The 16,709-nt window shown below is 56.5% G+C and overlaps 1 protein-coding gene across 6 annotated transcripts in view; it reads right to left on the minus strand.

Annotated features, from left to right (window-relative positions):
• PTPRE (protein tyrosine phosphatase receptor type E) overlaps nucleotides 1-16,709 on the minus strand; it is a 180,216-nt gene that overhangs the window by 30,128 nt on the left and 133,379 nt on the right. For 5 of the 6 annotated variants that reach the window (XM_070363929.1, XM_070363930.1, XM_070363931.1 and 2 more), the window contains 5 exons: nucleotides 15,503-15,636; nucleotides 9,968-10,067; nucleotides 9,581-9,654; nucleotides 7,722-7,858; nucleotides 2,104-2,194 (listed from right to left, as the gene is read on the minus strand). In XM_070363929.1, the coding sequence (XP_070220030.1) occupies nucleotides 2,104-2,194; nucleotides 7,722-7,858; nucleotides 9,581-9,654; nucleotides 9,968-10,067; nucleotides 15,503-15,636 (536 nt within the window). Of the gene's footprint in view, nucleotides 1-2,103; nucleotides 2,195-7,721; nucleotides 7,859-9,580; nucleotides 9,655-9,774; nucleotides 9,856-9,967; nucleotides 10,068-15,502; nucleotides 15,637-16,709 lie in introns of those variants that run through there. The other variant, XM_005899166.2, reaches the window with a different exon arrangement.

Raw genomic sequence — 16,709 nt, forward strand, 5'->3', positions numbered from 1 at the left:
TCTCCCTGCCTGTTGACCGACACCACCCCCGCGTATGAGCAGGGTCTCCCAGGCTTAGGATCGGGGGAGCAGGCCTGGGAGCCCCCTGCACAATCCTCCCATGATCCAGCCGCCCCAGGGCACCTCTGGCCAACCGCCCAGGTTAACCAGGTTGGCTTCTCCTGGGTCTCACCGATGCCAAAGCCAGATGCCCCCAGCTGGCCTCCTCCAGGGCACACCCCAGTGTTTCCAGGACACGGTTCTGTAAATGTGTCCTTGCACCAACGTGAAATGCTCACATTGGACAGAGTCCCCGGGCCTGTCGTGACCGCCAGCTCCTCAATTTCCTCTGGCCTGGCACTCCTGGGCCAGGAGGGGTTGGGGCAGGACCCACACTTTCACACTTGCGGAGAATGCCAGCTCCCTTCCGTAATACAAGCCAGAGGAACGCGGCTTAGACACGTCGGGCGTGAAGCAGGCCCTGCTGGGCCCTGCTGGGGACCCTCGGGGGGTGGGATATGCCCTGCCCTGGGCCATCAGAGGTAATTCCCACACTTGGCTGCTAACTCCGGTCCACGGAGCTCAGGCTGAAACCACTCTTGATTAGCCAGGTAAACGTTTCCTTTAGGAGGAAAACGGCTCAGTGATTAGAGAGAAATATAGGCCAGGAGCCTTGGAAAGGGCTTGGCAGTGAGCTGGCCCTCCACACACACGTCATGAAGTCAAAGCGCAAACTAAGCTAGTTAATTCAGCTAAGAACAGATGCTAACTTCCAAATACCCTAATTTTTATTCAGCGCAAATTAGGCCAAAGATCCCCAACCTCCTGCATGGCGTTTCTTTCCCTTGGGCTGTTCAAGCCACGGAACTTGCCTCTAATATGCCTCACCGAATTTAACAGCAAGTCCTCTCAGCGTGACCTTTGCTCTGAGTCTAGAACCTGACCCTGGTCTAAGCCAGCCTCTCTGCTTGGCTGCCTGACCTGTCATCTCCCTGGCGCTCCCCTGGCTTCCTCTACAGACATGCGTGGGGCAAAGACTACTTGGCTGATTTCTCTGGTTTCCGTTGACCCAAGTTCATAGTGGACTCTACACACACACACACAAACCCCAACCAAAAGCACAAATAAATCCTATGCAGGCAAAATGGGAATGAATTGCTTCTATCAGGTGCTGAAAATCCAGAGACCACATAGATTAGGTAGACCACAGCTTCTCTTACCCACAGGGCAGATGGACTCAATTCTGGTCCTAAAAATCCAGCCAAGAGCCACCTCACTGAGGGCCGGCACAGGCCGGCTGGTTCCACCCCACGGAGGCTCTGCCCCAGAAGGGAGTCGGGCCTCCAACGTGAACTCACCGGGGTCCTTAGAGGCTGCCCTGCTGCTAGCCTGATGGCGAAGTGGACAGGAGGATCCAGGCTAGAGAAATGACATCACAACTCACCCCACCCTGCCCCTCAGGCCAGCTTCTACTCAGGCATCTTGGAACGCTGGGGGTCTGACTCGGCACCGAGGCCCCCAAGGCACAGCCCATCCAGCAACACCCCCGGACAGGTGTGTCCACTCTGGCCCCGTCACCGCCTGGAGGCCACACCCCCCACCCACGACCCCCATCAGCTGTGGTGGTAAAGACTGGGATGCCTCAAGCCTTCCCACAGCGCTGCCAAAGCCCGACAGCCCTCTGAAATCTTGTCGCTTCTGTCCCTGTACAAAAGCCTTGACGCTGGTGGCCCAGGGCACCGTGTCCAAGATGGGGAGATGCTTGGGACCAGTGGCTGCCCGAGACCAGGGCTCAAGGCTGGTCCACAGCGGGAGCCCTGCCAGCCGGGGCAGGTGGCATCCTCTTGCCCCCATCTCCTCCCACCCAGGCAGCCGAGGTCTCAACAGTGAACGCAGGCTTGGCAGCCAGACCATGAATGGCACAGGCTCTCAGAGCCCCAGGTGGGAGACACACCTAGATGCCCACGCGCGAAGGCTGAGCAGCTGTCCTGACCCAGGCCCTGCCCTCTGAGCACCCGGGAGTCTGCTGATTGGACAGGCAGAATCACCAGGAGCTGTAAAGCAAAGTTGAGTGTTGTCAGAACGCCACCGATCATGTAAAAAAAAAAAAGAATAAAATCTTACTGGGAAGGATGTTGGGGTATCGGTTTTTTTCTCTGTTTTCTTCTTTATTGGCCAGTTCAAAAGTTCCTTGCACGTGTCCAGACGGCAGAGACTAGAAGAAAATGCAGAGTCAGCACTAAACGTGAAGAATCCAGCACCTCATCTACGAGTCTCCCTACCAAGCTCGGGAATCAAGAGAACAGATCTCTGAGCAAACTACCTCCAGGGCTTTGCCCGTCCCTCTGCTCCTGCCCAGAGAATCCTCTGCCTTGGGCACTGGGCCGGCCCTGGGCAGGGGCTGTGATGGACACACAGGCCAGTCTTTCCTGAGGCCTCCTGTTCACTGGGGCCGACGGGGATGCGGACAAAGTGATGACCCATAGCTGGACCCTGAGCTGCATCCAGGCCGCCCCTGGGCCTGCGTGGCCAACAAACCCCTGGGACCCAGAAGCCCTGGTCTGGAGCAGGCCCAGCTCAGGGAGGTAGGAGGTGGCCGTGGCAGAGCTCTGATCCAGGGGTGAGGACACAGACGGTGGGGCTGGAGGACGAGGAGGGTGAGGTGAAGGACCGTCCTCCCCTAAAGATGAGGCGTGGGCCAGCGGGACAGACATAGCTGCTGGCTCCTTGAAACGCAGACCTGGGCCCACCCCCCGTCAGCATCGCAGTTACCCGCATCCCAGGGGGCCTGCACGTTCCGCCCTAACCCTCCGTTTGTCTTGAAGGGAAATCAGGTCTGGGGGCTCTGCTAGTACGAGCCTCCATCCTGACTTCTAGTTCCTTCCACCACTCAGAGTCTCTCGGCTCTTGTTGGAGCCACACCTCCTCCCACGTTTGCTTGCTGCTGGGGAGGGTCCATGCTCGGGGTCGGGGGGTGTGGTGCTTCTCCAAGAGCACAGTGGGAAAGAGCCTTCTGAACCTCCTTCATCATCCAGCCTGACCGTCGGGTGAACCAGGGGCCACTGGGACTCGAGTAAGTAGTGTTAACGTTTATCGAGTATTTTCGATGGGCCGGGACTGGGGAAGGGCTGGATCACCGGCCTTCACCACCCACCCAGTATCAGGTGACACTAAGCCATCCCTCCTGTTCTGTAGATAAGCAAACAGAAGCCCAAGGTGGTTGTGGAATTGTCCAGAGTCACCTGCCTGGCAAGCAGCAGACAGTGGGAGGGGACCTGGAGCTGGCACCTGGACCCCGAGAAGGACACTATCTTCCTTGAAGTGTGGGGACAAGCAGGGGCTGCCAGTGGTCAGTGCCCAGGAGACTAGGGCCCAGCCTGGGGTCAAAGTCCTGAGTCAGGGCCCCCTTCTCCCAGGGCGGGGGCTTCTCCATCACTGACTCAGCCCCTGCCAGCCCGTGTCCTCTCCCCGCTCCATGCCCAACGGCCATAGGCGGAGGCTCTGCCCAGGTCAGTGTGGAGGCCCGCCCAGTGGGCGCCTGGGCAAGGCCTCCGCCAGGCCAGTACCTCCACTGCCGCAGGGAGCTCTTGGCTCTTCATCAGAGCTCTTAACACTGAGCTTCCTGGCCAAACCTCAACACGAAATGTGTTACCACGTTCTAGAGTCTTCTCTTTTGCACCTCAAAGCTATTTTTGACCCCAGCCCTGAAAATCAAAGAGTCATGAGACCATCATGGCAGGGAGAGGGGCAGCACGTGATGTGATGGGTTAGTTAAAACCCACAGAATGTGCAACTCTGGAACTCTGATCTGACCTGCAGCTGTGATCTCGAGTCAATATTAATTCAACAGTTGTGACGAATGTAACACACTCAGGCAAGACGGCCATCACTGGGGAAAACCGTGCGGGGAGAACGAGTGTATGGGAACTGGTACTTTCTGCACAATTTTTCTGTAAACCTAAATCTGCTCTAAGAATGCTCTACTACAATTAATTAATTTAAAAAAAAAAAAAAAAAGAAGCCTCCCTTTTCCTCGGAAGGTGAGGGGTATGTAGGGCGGGGCTGAAGGAGTGGCTTGGAGACGTCTGAGCAGTGAGGATGAACTGGGCTGTGACACCCCAGCCATGACCCAGGAACACAGCCGGGACACGGGGTGACATCCCGACTCCGAGGGGGGCAGCACAGGGGGCCACACGGGCAGTAGGCAAAGCGCCCCAGGCCCCGCACCCCGTCTCCAAGCACACGGAAAGCACGGCCCCTCCGAGCAGGCCAGCGTTCCTCCCCGTCAGCCACCCGGGAATCGCGTCTCTAAGCTCCGAGGCCTCAGGACGAAGACGGGGGCTCCTGGGGGGCGCTCTGCCATTCCTGGGTCACTGCCATTGTGCCCAGGGTGAGTGCCACGCCTGTGGCCCCTGACGGATAAGTAAGTTGTGATCGATTGTTCTCTTATGTATGTTGGCTGAAAAGGGTTGTTGGTTTGTTTGAGGTGAGGTTTCATAGTAGCTCAGTTGGTAAAAGAATCTGCCTGCAATAAAGGAGACCTGGGTTTGATCCCTGGGTCGGGAAGGTCCCCTGGAGAAGGGAAATGGCAACCCATTCCAGTATTCGTGCCTGGAGAATCCCATGGACAGAGGACCTGCCGGGCTACAGTCCATGGGGTCGCAAGAGTTGGACACGACTGTACGACTAACTTTCCTTTCCTTTCCTTCCTTTCATCTCAAGGAACATGTGTGTCACACACAAAGACACGCACACATTCCTTTCCCTCATCCTGGTGCGTACGTGCCGGGCCCTCCCCTCGGGGCGCCTCCCTGGGCCTTCCTGCAGCACTTAGGGTTAGGTCAATTCCAGGCTCTGGGCTTGAAATAACCCGCAGGGGAGGGACAGAGGCTCCTGGGAGGAGCTATCTGGAGAGGGACACCTGCAGGACTCAACCAGGGGCCTGGAACAGCCTTTGCGAGCTCAGCATTCTACCATGGCGAGCGGACAGCTGACTGGACCGTCACAGAAGTCGTCCTGAGCAGGATGGTGCTCAGACCCCTCTCCTGCAGACACGGGACACACGCCTTAGCTCTTTCACAGGCTGAGACACTCCTGCAGGGGTGGGGAGGGCCTCGTTTCACAGGAGAGGAAATCGAGGCAGAGGTGCCCCACGTTGCCCAAGCCCTCCAGGCTGGCGAGAAGCAGGCCTGAGCAGGCACGTGGGCAGCCGGCCTCCTGCCTCAGCACCTCCACCACCCCTCCAAACGGCTCCCAGAGCCAGGGCCTTGTTAACTTCAAATTCATGTCACCTTTGATTGGCCAAGGCGCACGAGCCCAAATTTCTCTGGATCAACTACTCTGAGACCCATCCGTTTCCTGGCACAGATTCTGGGTGGGGACCTCAGGACAGAGGGCGAGAAAAGGAAAAAGAGGAGTGTGCGCCCATGGCAAGCGTGGGTACCTGTGGAGCCACGCGTGGGCAGGTCGTGGGGGTTGCGATGCTCTTAGCAGGGGCTGCCCGCTCACTTGAGAGAGGAGAGGACTGGGGTCCAGAGTGGGGCGGGCAGTTGCTCAGGGTCCCCCGGAGCCAGGACTGGACTCCACGTCCTCTCTGGACTCCGACCTCTCGACTCTCCCTCTTGGCCCTTCCCTGAGCAGAGGCAGTGGGCAGGGGGTGGCCGGGAAGGCTGCTTAGTGGCAGCGGTGGGGTGAGCAGGGCAAGGTGCTCACTTTGGTTGCAAAGCGGAAAGGAGCATTCCAAAGAACCCAGGGGTTAAGAAAAATCACGTTTGATTTCAACGTCTAAAAGACCCCTAAATTAACACACACCCACACACACACAAATCCATGATGACCAAAATATCAAACTACTAAATAAAGGCAGGGTCGATTAACGGTGGGGTCACCAGCCCCGTCGGAGCCTGGGGTCAGAGGAGACACCAGGGGGACCCTGTCTTTATTTACAATTATTAATTGTATTTTGTTCCACAGGATGGCTTGGATCTATTTTTAAAAGCTGTATGAAAATAGTATCTATCCAGACAATAGGTGTTTTGGAGTCCCCTTACACACTGCACCTGGGGCAAGGGCCTTACCTGCCTGACTCTCTCCTCGGGCCCTAACTTCTGAGATTTGTGGCTCAGCCTGTGACTTCTGACTCAGCCCTCCCTCTGCAAGGCCAGTCACCAGCCTCCACGTGGAGAAACACAAATACCAGAGGAAACGGGACGAGAAAGGAGGTGGGGAAGCGGTCCTGCAGCCGCCAACTTGGATAGTCATTTTGAAAACTGGAGAATTAACTTCTGCTGTCAGGCTGAGGCTGCAAAACAATATTGCCTGGAGCTGTCTTTCACTATGACCTAATTTCCCCAAAAAAGGGACACATTTGGAAACAATTAAAAGGAAGCAAGATAAAGGCAAAGGAGGACTTGTGTTAAAGAAAAAAAGCCAAAAGTACAGGCTAAATGCACCAACAGCCTGCTGTTCCTTCCAGGGCTGCTTCTGGGTGAAAAGTCACTTGTTTGCAGCCGGAGTCACCCCGTCTTCAGAGACCACATTTGTACCATCTTTGCTTTTCACAAAGTCCCAGCCTCACGTTTGACCTGGGAGGTCATTAAGGCATCTTCCCACCCGGGTCCTTCATGATGAAGGAAACTGGCTTCAGGAGGCGAACTGGCGTGTCGGGGCCGGGCGGCACAGGCAGAGTTGGGACCAGGCGGCCCTCCTGCTGCAAAGCCGCCCACTTTCAGGCTCGACGCCGGCGCGCGGACATTTACGAAATGAGGAAGATGCATAAACGGAGACTCAAACATGACCAGGGATAAACACTGAGCAGCCTTTCCCAGTGTCTGTCTGTCTGCTTGGGCACCCAAGCGTCTATCTGTCCACCTGGCCCTCCATCCCTCTATTGTTATCTGTGTGTGTATCTACCTATCCCCCCACCTGTCTATCTCTCTATGTGTCTGTCTATCTAGCTGTCTGTCTGTCTCTCTACCTGTCTCTCTACCTATCATCTATCTGTCTAGCAGCTTCACAATTCATGGGACATTAAATATTAGCAACTCAAGGGGAGGCGTCATTATTGTACACTTGTATTTTTGTTGACAGGAGGCTCTGTTTGCTACCAGCCGGCTGGACCAGTTGGTTAAATTCATCTTAGTTAGCTTTGCCATTGTTGCTGCTGCTGCTCCTAAGTCACTTCAGTCGTGTCCAACTCTGTGCAATCCCATAGATGGCGGCCCACCAGGCTCCCCATCCCTGGGACGTTCATTTTGCCATTGTTAAGTTCATCGAAAACAGCGGTAGCAGGACCAACACCCTGACTCGGGCAGAATCACAGGGCTGTGGAGGCAGGGTGATGTCCCCTCACGGCCGCCCTCTAGACTGTCTGAGGTTGTGCAGGGTGGTCCGAGGGCTCCTTAGCTCTCAGCGTCAAATTGTCACCCACGGTCTGCTCGCCCTGGTCGTGCACATCACTGGGATAACGGCGCCGCCTTCTTACTTGATTCAGAACTCATCGCTCAGGGTGTGTGACTTGGAAGGAGGCTCTGAAGCTCCCCCTCAACCGTCTCATCTTATCAACGGGGATGAGGGTCAGCGGAGGGCATTGCGGCAGAAATCAGGTTTCCTTGGAACCCTGGTTCGGGGGCTGCGTCTTGGTGGACGTGAGCGTTCTGCGCCTTTGGGGTAATTTATCCTGTAACACAACACCCCACATCCCAGCTCCCTTCCACATGATGAGACAGAGGGCCCAGACTCACATTGAACTCCTCCCGAAACCGCTTGCAGTCATCTGCCGAGCGGGCACGGATCTCATCCTCCAGGTGTGCCACGGGGATGGGGAAGTACTTCTTTGGCCCCGACGGGGACCTGCTGAGAAGCATCACTCTCTGCTGCTCTGTGGGGTCAACAGAAACAGGGGCCATTGAGCCGTGCTCCCAGATATGCCAGTGACTTACTAACCAGACAGACGGACAACCTTCTGGAGGAATGATGCAGCTGGAGAGGGATGTTCCTCTCAGACCATGAGCAGCTGAAGGCAAGCTCTGTCTCCTACAACATACCCTCATCACTTGTCGTGACGGATAGATGGCCCCCTCTGGCTGGTGTTACCTGCTCTTGCCAACCAGAGATGCCTTATCCTCCCAGCTCACTCACCCACCCACCTACCTGTCTTTCCGTCTGTCCCCTGCTCCTTCTACAAAGGGCTTAGGCACCTTCACACTCCAGGCTTGGAACAGAGTTGAGTAATGACAGGTTTCTGGACACAAACTGGTAACACACTGGGGACCTGTCCAGATAGGAGGCCCCCATGGGCATAAACTGGTAACTACTGGGGACCTGTCCAGTTAGGAGGCCCCCATAGCCTTATCTTTGTAACAGATAGTCCTGGTTAACAAAGGTAGCGACAGTAACCTTTGCAACAGTTACTCAAACCCCATCAGCTCCAGGAGAAATAAGAGAAAGCACCCCTGGGTTTTTGAGGGGGAGGGGCTAGAGGCTTCGAAAAGGAGAAGGGCCAGACTGCAAGGGGGTCCCTGGACAAGCTGCCTCCACAAACTCAGCGAGACAGACAGCGACCCCCGAGGCATGTGCTTCCCGTCCTGGAGAACGAGCCGCTGCCCTCCACGAGGCCACATCGCTCTGCTGTCACTGGCGGCAGGGCCAGTCCCCACCTGCAGAGTTGTTCCTACGCCCCGTCAAGAACTGCCCCCAAGGGCTCACCCCTCCCAGAGACGGACACTCCAGAATGAGCTAGGCGGCCTCGCCAGCCACACCCTCCTCACCCCATCCGGGCTGTTAGGGCGGGCAGGGCAGGAGCAGGAGGCAGGAAGGAGGGGCCTGGAGGCCATGTGCCATCATCTAAGCATGGTCGCGGGTTCCCCCAGCCCCGCAAAACTGCCCTCCTGGATCTGGCCGAGGTTCCTCGCTGCTGAGAACTCTCTGCAGAGTCCTGGGTCAGTTCTGCAATTCAGGTGAAGTTTGACAGCACTTCTGTCCCCCCAAACCACGGAACAAGTCAGCAGCAAGCTGACTGAGGAAGTCGTAGTCACTGGTGTGAACTGGTATTTTTAAAAGCCTCTGCCTCACGCACCTCTCTCGGACATCTCAGCACATGGGAAGAACACCAATGTGCCTTTGTAAAGGGGCATTTACAAGTCAGTAGCTGAATCTGGAACCTAAAAAAAAAATGATAGGGAATGCCCCTGACCCTCCGCGTTGCTCCGTCAATTCCCTTCTTTCATCTGACCTGAAAAGCAGTGCGGATTCGGGGGCCAGGGAGGCCCTTCTGAAAAGGTTGGTGATGAGCCCACCCGTCTCATCGAAGGCTGATCTAAGACTCCCTGATAAATGTTAGATGTTTCAAAATCCTGTAAAAACGACAGGATGTGGAACACCGTCTCCCTCCAAAGCCACAAACTGAAATGCCTCAAACGTCTGTTTCACACCGGAGAGAAAATGACGAAAGCTCTGAAACGGGGAAGCACTGATTATAAAAGACAGCATGATGCCAGGTAATGCCAGATGAGAGTCGCAAAGCTGGAGGGGTTTATGGTTTAAATGTTAAGCTGCGAGGAAGGCACACCTCCGCCCAGCCCCGTCCGGGTCCCCCCCTTACCTTGCTCTTCGAGGATCCCGTTGGGCATCTTCTTGTCGTTGGCACTGACCACCGCCTTCCTCTGCTTCCGGAACCTTAGAGACACAGACCGTTAGGGGGTCAGTCCAGGGAGCTGGCCCAGAGCCCAGGGAGCCAGCCCAGAGCCCAGGGCCGTGGGGTGACCCAGCAGGGGATACCCAGCAGGGGATACCCACCAGGTGAGCCGGGAGAAGCTGCTTCTGCTGCTCATGGCTGAGCCGCTGCCCGCCCGGGTCCCGGGTCCCTGCCCGCAGCCCTGCCTTCAGCCGCCCAGCTCCGCCCGCCCGCCCGCCCCCAGTCACGGCCTCCCTCTCCGCATCATTTCCTCCCCAGCAGGTCGGGGCAAGTCAGCGGCCCGGACACTCCTACCTGAAGAAGTAGGCGGCGGGCAGCAGAAAGAGCAGGAAGACTAGCAGGGGCAGCAGGAGCCAGGCCAGCAGGGGCTGCGGCGCGCCGGGGGCCGGGGGGCCTGGTGGGGGGCGGGCCCCTTGTCAGGACTCCCACCCGAGGGCAGTGGGGGTCTGGGCAGGGGGCGGCCCCCAGCACCAGGCTCACGGTGTGCGGAGCAGCCCCCACCCCACCAGCCCCTCTTCCCTGACACCAGACCTCGCTTCACAGGCCACCAGTTAGCCCCCACCCCATCGGCCCTTCTTCCTGGACACCAGTGCCCAGCTTCACAATTTGCAAAGCAGTCCCTCCCTGTGGACCCTTCTTCCTCATACCAGAACCACTTAACAGTTTGTAAACCCTCTCCTTCAACAATCCTTCACCCTGGACAACAGCGCCCCGCTTTACACAGCTTGCAAGCTCTCTCCTTCCAGAGCCCCTCATCTTGGACGCTGGCTCCCTGCTTCACAGGTTTGCCAGGCAATCCACCATCCTGGTCGCTGGTATCCACCCAGGCGCCTCCACTTAGATGCCCAGCACGTAATTGAGAAGAGCCCAATCCAGGGATCCGGTTACCTGACTGGCCCGAGGCCCCCTGCTGCAGGGTAGGGAGGGCCCAGACCCCCATTGGCCTGTTTCCCCAGGTCCTGCGCACCTGACGCTCCCCATAACAGAAGATGGAGGACAGAGGGGGTGCAGACGTCCCCTGCTCTGTCCCAGGATGGGTGAGGAGCCCCCCCAGGCCTCCATACGAGCTCAGGGCACAGGCCAGCAGCCTGACCTTCGGCTAGAAAGAGACCTGTTGCCACGTGGTGAGCCGGCCTCTCAGAGTTACGAGCTCCTGATCCCGCTTCCCGATCCCGCCTCCTGATCCCGCCTGCCCAGACTCACGCTTGCTCCCCCTTCACCCCTTACCTCCACCAGCAGGTTCCCCCATCTCTGGACACAACATGGCTACCCGCGACCTGCCCTCCAAGCCCGAATTCCAGCAGGCTCTGGTGGCCTGGCTGCCACCCTCAGACCCCACCTTCTCCCCTGACGCTGACTCTGCTCCTGCCTCCTCAGGATGTCCCCTTCCTCACCAAAATGCCCTCACTCCCCAAGGAGCACCTCACATTCCAGGGCACTCCCGCAAGGACTGGGGCTGAATGGCCCAAGGCCCCAGAGAGGGGCTGTGCATGTGGACAGAAGTGACCGATCACAGTGGCAAACGGGATTCCCTGCTCTGGCTTTCCGTCAGATGTCACAGCTGCCTCTCTTCTGGAAGGCAGAGGTCAGGTGCGGACCCCCAGGGACCAGCAGGCTCGGGGGGGCTCGGGAGAGCTGGGGGTGTGCGTGGCTGTCTTGCTGGACTGGATGTATCTCAACCCCAACCCACTGGGACCAAGGAAAGATGCAGCTCAAGAGCTTAATTCTCTAATTCACCAAAAGGAGAAATCTCCATTTTTATGTAAAAATGATCGGATTTTTAAATATCGGTGAGCAATTCAATCTAAATGCAGTTTTGAAAGCCAACCTGGGCCTCCGCAGGCTGGGTTGTGTCCCACCCAGGGCCACCAATGGGCTCTGCATGGGAAGTCGGTGTGGTGACTAAGAGGAAATTTGAGTCACTTTCTGTTTTCACTTCACACTGAGGTAGCTCAGACTGGGTGGGGCTGAGGGTCCAAGCAGGGGGAGCAGAGGGGGGTTTTCCCGGAGGTAAGTAGGCTGGTGGTCTACTTGGGGCAGCCTTCCCCCCAAATCTCGCCCAACTCTATGCAGCCAGTACTCCAAGTCAGGTGTGGACAGATGTTCGTGCAAATGCCCACACAGCTGAGAGGTGTGCATGTGTGTGCGCTGGTGTGCAGGAATCTGGTCTTGGAGATTAAAAGTCGGGGGCTGTCCTGGGAGTTCAGGCCTTACCAGTGCATCTGCACACTTCAACTTGTGCAGACCACCCACTGGGATGGACGGCCCTGTGAGGCAGGGCTGGGCGGCGGTGGGTGGGGAAGCCCCTTGGTTCTGCCTCAGCCCTGTGTGTGCTAAGTCACTTCAGTCGTGTCCGACTCTGTGCAACCCTACAGACTGTAGCCCACCAGGCTCCTCTGTCCATGAGACTCTCCAGGCAAGGACACTGGAGTGGGTTGTCATGTCCTCCTACAGGGGATCTTCCCCAGCCAGGGATCGAACCCCCGTCTCTTATGTCTCCTGCATTGGCAGGCGGGCTCTTTACCACTAGCGCCACATGGGAAGCCTCTGCCCCAGAGAGCTGAGTTATCAGTCGGTCATTTTATTTCTAGGTGAGCCTAGGACTGGGGAGCCAGTCACCCTGGTGGTGCCCCTGCTGCCACCTCCAGGTGCATCAACACCACTGCGGCCTTTCCTCCCTACTTTGGGGCAAAGTATGCTCTGCTGGGTTGAAAAGTTTTGCTAAATGATCCTGCAGCTGCTGAGCCCTGGGCCAGCAGAGGCCAGCTTCTCTCTGCCTGGCCTTGGGAAGCACTGTCCCGAGGGTCCCAGCTGCAGTGCTTGCCAGTGACCCGGTACCCAGAGGGCCAGCTTGGAGCAAGGCAGTGTGCTGAATGCAGTTTCTATCTGCTGCCATTTCTGGTCTTTCTTTTCTGTGGCTGTGGATTTCTCTGGAGTTTCAACATGAAGACAGTGCTGCTAGTTGCCGAAGATCCAGGTCAGGCACCTGGAACTGCTCTCCTGGCCGGAGACTTAGGTCAGCAGGGAACCTCAATTCTCCCCGCTCTCAGGGGCCTTTGTAGGAGGTTTGTTCAAAGTCAGGAAATCATGTGAAGCCCTCAGGCTGGATGGGGCTTGAACTCCTGACCCCAGGCTGAATGGTACCAACTCTAATCACCTTGGTGCACCTCTTTCTGGAGGGAAGTTGATAGTCTCTGTTTTCCTGAAGGCTCACCATGACCAAGTCGTGATGCTTAATTTCATGGGTCAACTTGACTGGCCACAAAGTGCTCAGATAATTGGTTAATATATCTGAGTAATCTGGGTGTTTCTAGAGGGACGCCGTTTGGATGAGAATCAATGTCTGAGTTGTTATTCTGAGAAAAGCAGACTGCCCTCTTCACGGTGGGTGGGCCACATCTGATCAGTTGAAGGTCTGAACAGAACAAAAAGCCGGAGCCTCCCTGTGAGTAAGAGGGAATTCTTCCTGCCTGACTGCCTTCCAAATGGGGCATCACGCCTTCTGCTTCTAGAGCAGCCTGCCAGTCTCTGGACTGAAACTAGGGCACTGGCTCTGCAGATTTTGGACTTACCAGCCTCCACAATCGAGTGAGCCAGTTCCTTGTAATAAGTATAAGTATAGACATAAGTATACATCTTGTGGACTCCATTTTTCTGAAGAACCCTGACCCAGCCCTATCACAGAAGTCCTGGAGTGCTACGTCTGGGAGTCTCGGGGGAAGGACGGGGTGGGGTTGGAGCAGCCGGGTGGGACTAACAGCCCCAGGGGGAGGGGGAGGGGGTCCAGCCCCCCACTGGTTACAGACTCCTGCTGACCCGCCATGGGCAGGAGCCAGCAAACACACACAGGCCTACAAGTCTACCCGGGAGGCGTGGGGTGCCCAGGATGCTCCCATCAGCTCCTCGGGGGCTCAGAACTCACCCAGCGGGGTCTCCCTCTGTGTCAGGCACACGTCCAAGAAGGAGATGCTAAAAGATGCTGGACAGCCAGCTCTCTGGGCGGTGAGAGTCTGGCCAGGGAATAGGCCACCTCCAGCACAGTCTTCTGCTACAAACAGCCAACATTGAGGAGTGCTCTACACCCCTGCACGGCTGTCTCTGTCAATCCGCTCAGCACCGGCTGAAGTGGGTACTATCATCACATCTTGCGAACGGGGACACCGGCTGAAGTGGGTGCTGTCATCACACCTTGCGAATGGGGACACCGGCTGAAGTGGGTACTATCATCACACCTTGCGAATGGGGACACCGAAGCACGAGGTGGTGCAGCGACTTACTCAAGGCCGAGGCCACTCAGCCGCTCAGCGGCAGAGCTGGGTGTGAACACAGGTGGGCGATTCAGCAGCATTTGCTCTTGCTTCTCCTCTTCTCTCCTTCCCTGCTCTTCTTTTAACTTTGCGTAGCATTTACTTTGTCTTATGGAGGTGAAATTTACCAGCTATAAAACATACCCATTCTGAGCATGCAATTCAATGTGTTTTAGTAAATTCACAGTCGTGCAGCCATCACCAGCATCCAGCTTTAGAACTTCACCAACCCACTGAGATCGCTCCTGCCCATCTGTGGTCAATCCCCGTCCCCCGCCCCAGCCCCAGTCAGCCACTCATACACGGCTGCCCGCAGTGATCAGCCTGTGCCGGGCATCTCGCTCACGTGGGACCATGTGACGTGTGCTCTTCCTTTCCCTGTCTGCGCACCTAGCATGTTTCTCTTGCCACATGTATCCAGCATTCTTTTCCCTTTCCTCCTTTCTAACTTCCAACGTATGAAATCAGTGACAGGCTAGAGTAAGAACCCCCTGTGTATCTGCCTCCAGACTTTCTTGGATCAACCCTGTGGGTCCACAGCCCTGACCACCTCCTGCCCGGCCACTCACTCTTTTCCAGGTCATCCCTAGGCACCTTATCCCTTTCTTCTGCATACTCAAGTATGCGTCTCTAAAAGGTAACAGGCGCTTTGTTGTTCAATCGCTAAGTCGTATTCGACTCTTTGTGACTCTATGAACTGCAGCACGCCAGGCCTCCCTGTCCATCACCAACTCCTGGAGTTTATTCAAACTCATGTCCATCGAGTTGGTGATGCCATCCAACCATCTCACCCTCTGTCGTCCCCTTCTCCTGCCTTCTGTCTTTCCCAGCATAAAGGCCTTTTCCAACGAGTTGGCTCTTTGCATCAGGTGGCCAAAGGATTGGAGCTTCAACATCAGTCCTTCCAATGAATATTCAGGGTTAATTTCCTTTAGGATTGACTGGTTTGATCGCCTTGCTGTCCAAGGGACTCTCAAGAGTCTTCTCTAACACCACAGTTTGAAAGCATCAATTCTTCGGCACTCAGCCTTTTTTACGGTCCAGCTCTCACATCAGTACATGACTACTGGAAAAACCATAGCTTTGACTACATGGACCTTTGTCTCTTATTTTCCTTTAAATAAACCCAACTACTATACCAATATCTCATCATCCAAAATATTAATTTCTTAGTGAATGTCATCAAACGTCATGCCAGCGTTTAAATACCTGCTATGGACTCATCAGTGTTTGTTCAGGATTGGTCTCAACTGGGTCCCTCACAGTGGAGTGTTTCTCCTGCTCCCACTGGAGCTGATCCGACTCTCAGCCCGGGCTTATGTCTGCTGCCTTCTGAGTGCCCAGCTTTGCTCCAGTCAAATCCTGGGTACCTGTTCCTAGCCAGCTTGATTTACAGACTCACAACGTCAGAAGCAGGCTGAGGAGGCCACCTACCTGCCCATCACCTCACAAGCTAATCAGGAGGAGAGGGAGGGGGCCGTGGGGGCGGGAGGACAGAGGGAAAGAGGCGGCGGGGTCATACCTGCGGTCGTGGAGGTCCAGTTGCTCTGAGCGGTGGGGGTGGTGGTGGTGGTGGTCTCGTTGCCCTTGAGAGCCTTGGCGAGGGGCAGGCTAACACCGGCCAGCAGGAACGGACAGAAGGGCTCCATAGCGACCCTGGAAGAGGCAGGAGGGGCTCAGAGGACTCGCCACCGCCCACCTGGGGCTGGCCAGCTTCCACGAGGCGGGAAGCTCAAGGAAGACACAGAGGGACCCAGGAACAAAAACAAAAACAAAAAAACAGGGTGGACCGGGGATCAGGGTGGCCTGGGGGTGCTTTCAGAGAGGTCTGTCTAGCAGGAGAGGTCTGTGTACCGGCACGATTTCCACCTGCACTTGGGAATTAATTTCAACTTAGAACAAGCCTGGTTAGGAACTCCATGACTACCCTTAGGTTATAGACGCTCCTGCTGTTCAGGTTAGTTTCCTTTTTTGTTTGTCTGTTTTAAGGGGGAGAGAGGAGACAAACAAGAACTTGGACGTGCCTGGGAAGAAAAGACTCTGAGAACCACACGCCGTCTGGGATTCTGAGCAGCAGCTTCACAGCCCTTCAAAGAGGTGGCTCACCCTGGCTTCTGGATTGCCGCCAACGGTAACTGGCTGAACATGTAGGAGCAGTTCGCTGCCCGCCGGGACACGGCGGAGTGTTCCTGTGCTGCCTCACGGCAGCATCACTGCCCTCGGGAAGGATCACGGGCTCAGGGAGAAGCGGGTTGACCGGCCTGTGGTCACAGGACCGGGGGATCGGGAGTGGGGCTCCGGCCACCAGCACAGGATCTACCTCTGCTGTCCCCGTGGTCACAACCGCAGCCACAGCCTGGCCCTTATTCCCAGGTGCTGGCCTGGACTGCCTCCCACCCGAGCTACAGGAAAAGGTTCCTGAATACTTCCAGCCCCTGGTCGTCCACCGGTCCCCACTCCAGAGCCTCACTAACTGTCATAAAGCCCAGCTCTGTCCCCTCCCTGGTGAGGTGTGAGCGCTGACGGGGATGAGGTTCTGGCCTCCTGTTGCTGCCCCTCGCAGCCGAACACTTGGCCTGCAGTGTTCCTGCATCATCTCATCTAAGCTTCTCGACTCCGGGCTGACAGCCTTGCATCTGGCTCTGCTCGGGTCTGAGCTCTCAGGGGAAGCAGAGGGAAGCCCCTGCCTGGGGCACGGGGTGGTCAGCTCATCTGGCAGAGCCACTCGG

Source organism: Bos mutus, chromosome 26, assembly GCF_027580195.1.
Source record: "Bos mutus isolate GX-2022 chromosome 26, NWIPB_WYAK_1.1, whole genome shotgun sequence".
Taxonomy (NCBI): domain Eukaryota; kingdom Metazoa; phylum Chordata; class Mammalia; order Artiodactyla; family Bovidae; genus Bos; species Bos mutus.